This window comes from Zea mays, chromosome 10, assembly GCF_902167145.1.
Source record: "Zea mays cultivar B73 chromosome 10, Zm-B73-REFERENCE-NAM-5.0, whole genome shotgun sequence".
In the NCBI taxonomy this organism is placed as follows: Eukaryota; Viridiplantae; Streptophyta; class Magnoliopsida; order Poales; family Poaceae; genus Zea; species Zea mays.
In genome coordinates, this window is record NC_050105.1 from 72,066,368 (window position 1) to 72,071,341 (window position 4,974).

The 4,974-nt window shown below is 43.4% G+C and overlaps 1 protein-coding gene across 1 annotated transcript; it reads right to left on the reverse strand.

The window, feature by feature from the left end:
- Positions 1 to 307: 307 nt before the first annotated feature.
- LOC100272494 (uncharacterized) lies at positions 308 to 4,039 on the reverse strand. Its single transcript, NM_001146963.1, has 5 exons — positions 3,536 to 4,039; positions 2,731 to 2,845; positions 1,974 to 2,654; positions 1,230 to 1,401; positions 308 to 799 (listed from the first exon to the last, which is right to left on the reverse strand). The coding sequence occupies exons 1-5, from the start codon at positions 3,616 to 3,618 to the stop codon at positions 777 to 779; spliced, it is 1,074 nt and encodes a 357-aa protein (NP_001140435.1). The 5' UTR covers positions 3,619 to 4,039; the 3' UTR covers positions 308 to 776.
- Positions 4,040 to 4,974: the final 935 nt, after the last annotated feature.

Genomic DNA, 4,974 nt, shown 5'->3' on the forward strand with positions numbered 1-4,974 from the left:
TCGTTTGGTTCAAATATTGGTAACATAATGGGTAACAGATAACGTTATATTATATTTGTTTAAATTCAACCATAATCAATATCAAACTAAAAATGGATACAGCTTGCTTATTCAAACTTGTTACCACCAATATTTGAGCATGAATCATTACCATTACCATTTACATTACATTTCATTAACCAAACGGCACATATAATTATAGTTCGTGGGTAATGGCAAGCATACCATAAAATGAGGACAAGTGCAGAAACCTGGATCAAAAGAGCACCTCTAAACAGAAAACCATACGAGCGGCGGCGAACGGTTTGGCAAATACAGTATTAAATGTATTATTATCAATAACAGTATTCAGGACTTATCCTACCAGCTCTAGAACTTTTTACAGTTGCTTTCGTTCGTGGGATATAGAGTGGCTCTAGAACTTTTTACAATTGCTTTCACTCGTGGGATATAGAGTAGTGAGATGAGAACAGCCACCTCCTTTGGCAGCAATCAGCCATCACAAATTTATCATAACCCTGATAAATCTTAGCATGGTTATGCGCCCGGTGAGGAGTTCATGGTATCGGAGCATCACGCATTGCACAGTTGAAACCTTCACCGCCGTGCTTCTTTTCCTGTCACATATGCAGCAGCCACACCACACAGGAAAGACATGGTTGGTTTGCTGCATTTGCCGGCGAGAGAACACCACCAGTCATGATCTGTATGTAGTACGAGCAGGACCATGGTAAGCTGCCCCAATGTTCCTCACCGGTGAAGCAATACATGCCTTGTCATGCCGAGGCGAGAAATGGCACTGCAGAGCACATAATGTGACAATTAGTATTTGACGAAAACAGAACATCGGTTTCGACCTATATCTGTTGCACTTGCCTTGCCAAATGTAAATTTTCAAACATACGCCATAACACTGTACATCAGTATATGCAACACGGTCGTAGTTTTTTTTAGACTATGTTAACCGATAACAAACAGAGGAAGAAATAGCAAAACAATGCCACACCAAAAGCGTGGATATACAAGAAGTTATGCTTTAAGCTATTTATGATAGAAAAAACAAACCCCTGCAGGCAAGAACTGCAAGCCATTGAGATATCCACGGAGGATAGGGCAGATTATATAATCCAAAAGCATGACAGGTTTCTGTGTTTTTTTCCTTATAGTGTACTATGTGAGTAATTTATCACTTTTCCCACAGTTTAAAACAAGGCAAGTTGGGCACTGACCAATCAGAAAGATACTCAGCACCAGTAAGAGGGTGATCCGAATAGAACGGCCAAACTGAATGTTCTGTTGTTGGCCTTGTATATGAAGCCCACCCGTCCTTCCAGAAGTCCTGGAATTTTCCTTCCAACTTGTCAAATAATTTCTGCTTCTCTCCGCTAGCCCATTAAATCTCTGTAAAACGTAAAGGGCCACTGGATTCAGCAATTAGATACCAACAAACTTAATTGGATGTGATTAACTTTGTGGACCAATCGAAAAAGAAGATATTTGTAAAACAGATCATGCGGTAACAGAAACAAAATATGTTTGCTATGCATAGAAGACAATGTCACATGTTTAGCCCAATAAAAATGAAAACCAGCAAATAACAATCAGGATTTAGGATGCAGCAATATTTCATATGCATCGGCATACAGTAGCCAGAATAGATGAAAGTTCTCCCTCCCATGACTATCTTGAGAAATACATACTACCAATTACTGTTTCTATACTGTAAGTGGCATATGACATGATTGCAGTTTGTAGGTTCAAAACCATTACGTTTTATAGAAAAAAGCAAGGTTTGATTTCATTACTTATTCAAATGAGGCATACAACCTTTAGGGATACTATAATATTGAGCCAACATCTCGATGGATCATTTGCACACACATATATCCAATAAGTTACTCTCAATAAGATCATATTACATATAAACATCTTAAATCTAGAATAGTGTGGTGCAGCAGAGGAAATCGATATACCTGTGTTAATAAGGATACAACCCTGAGGTCAAGATTATATGACATATCATATCTTAATGGGCGTTGTTCATCCCTCTTGGATTTCCACAAGCTATTCCAAAACCATCTCACTCTTGTTATAGATTCTGCGCTTCTCCGGATGCTTGATGAAGGAGTTGTCTGACTTGCGGCCTGAACCCCAGTTGACAATTTTCTATCATCATCCATCTTGTTACCAATGTCAATCTTCCAATGATCATTCCCTGAACTCAAATTCCTTCTAAGGCCATGTAACTCCTCAGCTAGACCACAAACATCACTCTTAACAGTAGAAATTTCTGTGCGTGCCACTTCATATATGTCTTTAATGATTAAAGGTGGATCACTCTGATCGTTCCTGCCAACTGGCACATTCTTTTGTCTAGATAGAACACGGTCACTGATGTCTGTGCTCTTCATTTCTGAATAGAACTCTGCAGGTGCTGAAAGGAAAGCAACTAGATCATCTCGCTCTTCGTCATCTAACTTCACCCAGTTGAGCCCTTGCCCGCCATTGTCCATTAAAGAACCATTTATTTCTTTCTCTACACGAGATATCTGATCCTCAATGGCTACAACAAACTGCCGACGCCGTGCTACTGTACCTTCTTCCAATGAATACTTATCGTTGCTTGAACTTACAGCCCTCTCAAACTGCTCCAACTGCACAGACAATCGCTAGTAATAATTAACAAGACCACAAGTCAGCTAGTGTAAAGGGGTTTAGGTAAAAGCATGCCTGCCATTTTGCAGTTCCTAAAGCTGTCTGAAGCTCCCTTTGCAAATCGTCTACCTCCTCTGAGCCAGATCCATTACTACGCTCACGCATCCAAGTTCTATAGACTGATTCCATCCTACAAGGAGAGATCGCCAATTCGATAAATTTGGATCCAAATCTAGGTTGGCCTGGATGCATTTGACTATATGCAAGTGTAAATGTCTGTTTCAACCAGAGTTTGTATCATATTGTCACAACCCCCCCAAGCAGCATTGCACGACTAAATTAACAAATAGAACTGTCAACTGAAGCAAAGCTGACTTGATTAGAACATAGCACTACTTGGCCAAACCATACAATACAAAATAGCGACATAAATGAACCCAATAAGATATGAGGTGCCACCAAAGAACCAGTTTTTTTTTACGAAATCACAATCTCAACTAATAGAAGGAGAGAACGGACAAATAGAGCCAGCAGTTAACCAATCAGAGAGAAAATAAGCATCCAAATCTCATCTTACACAATTCACAACCTAGCCTAACAATCACTTAATAAAAAATTAATATAAAATTCAAGAGTCTAGAGTTCTCGAGTCTGCAAGGACCGCGAACAAGCACGGTTCAGATCAGAATCCCATCCTAAACACAGCACACCCATAATCCACAAAATAAAGGAACAGCAATCCAACCTTCGAAAAAGGGATCGATCAAAATTCACGGCAAAGACAATCGCCAAGAGGTAGACATGCATATATATACATAAAGTTAAAAGTTTTGAAGCCCCTGGCGCAACGAATCGAAGCCAGGATGACGAAGGCACTCACAAGTCCGCGGACTCCTGCACCTCCTCGGCCGCCTGGAAGAACCCGTCCTTCTGCCACTGCTCGAGCCCTCCCGAAGCCGCCATGTCGGCCGCCGCCGCCGCAGCTGCAGCTGCAGATCAAATCAGGAACCAGACACCCGATCGGCTCCGAGGCACCAACACCAGCTACGGCGGCTCCGAGCTCCAGGCGCCCCGCCTCAATGTCGCGCGGCCAGGCCAGCAAGCGAGATCCCGCGGGGGGCTGCCGTGCCGACCAGGAGCTGCGCACGCCAAGAAAAGGCAGCGATTGCTTGCGCGCTTCCGCTCAGCAGGGAGGAAGAGGAAGCGGGGAGAGGTGGAAGACGTAGGACGGTAGGAGGGGGGCGACGCGACGACGGGTAGCAATTGGCGTAGGAGGGGAGGAGAGACCGAGACCGAGAGAGGGTGATGGGGAAGTGAACTACTCTACCCTAGCTATATCGCCGCGCCGCCCATTGGTGTTGTTTGGTTTTGGTTCCTCATTCTGGTGGCTTCAGGATGTCAGCCTCTTTCTTCCCCACCACTACTAGCCTCAACTATATTTTCAGTACTACTAGTTGTCAAGTACTCAAGTTACTTCATATATTATTTTTTTAGCAGGGAAGTTTTCTGCTTCCACAGTTTTGTGGGCATTTTGTTTAAGCATAAATAATTGTATGTTCAGGGTACAATCCACGTGACATGTCTCCTTTTATTATTTTCTCCACGCAGCTGAATAAACTATTACGAATGTATGTGCTTCGTAAGAGCATCTATCTTTTCCAAGATAGGATCTTAATATGATTGTTTCCTAAAATATTTCATCATATTCATGTCATGTCTTAATATTTCGTAAAATATTTTCTAAAATGTTTCGTAAAATATAATTGTGTTGACACCTTTTTAGGGCGCCAATCACTCAATATGAACCAACGGCGGTGCTATTTGCACAGGTGTGGACGGTCCGCGGCCTGACGTGGGGCTAGGGTTCCTGCCTGACGACCGGACGGTCCACGCCCTAGGGCCGGACGGTCCGCGCGTGCGTAGGAGCGGCGGAAGATCGCCGGCGGCGCCTGGATCTCGCTCCCGGGAGGGACCCCGTCGGGGAGGAGAGATCCTACGAGTTATCTAGGCTCGGGCAGGCCGACCTAGACTCCTCTAATCGACGTAGAGTCGAAGAGAAGCAAAGAATTTAGGGATTGTAATGCTAAACTAGAACTAGACTAGAACTACTCCTAGGAAATAAATGCGAAATAGAAGTGTTATTGATTCGATTGATGATTACAAATCGGTTGTATACCTCTATTTATAGAGGAGGGGGGCTGGACCCTTTACAAACTAATTTCCGAGCTATTTCCTCGAATCTAGCTAACAACCGTAGCACAAAACTCGGAACCCTAAACTGCTCTGCGCACGCGCGGACCGTCCGGCCTCAAGGCCGGA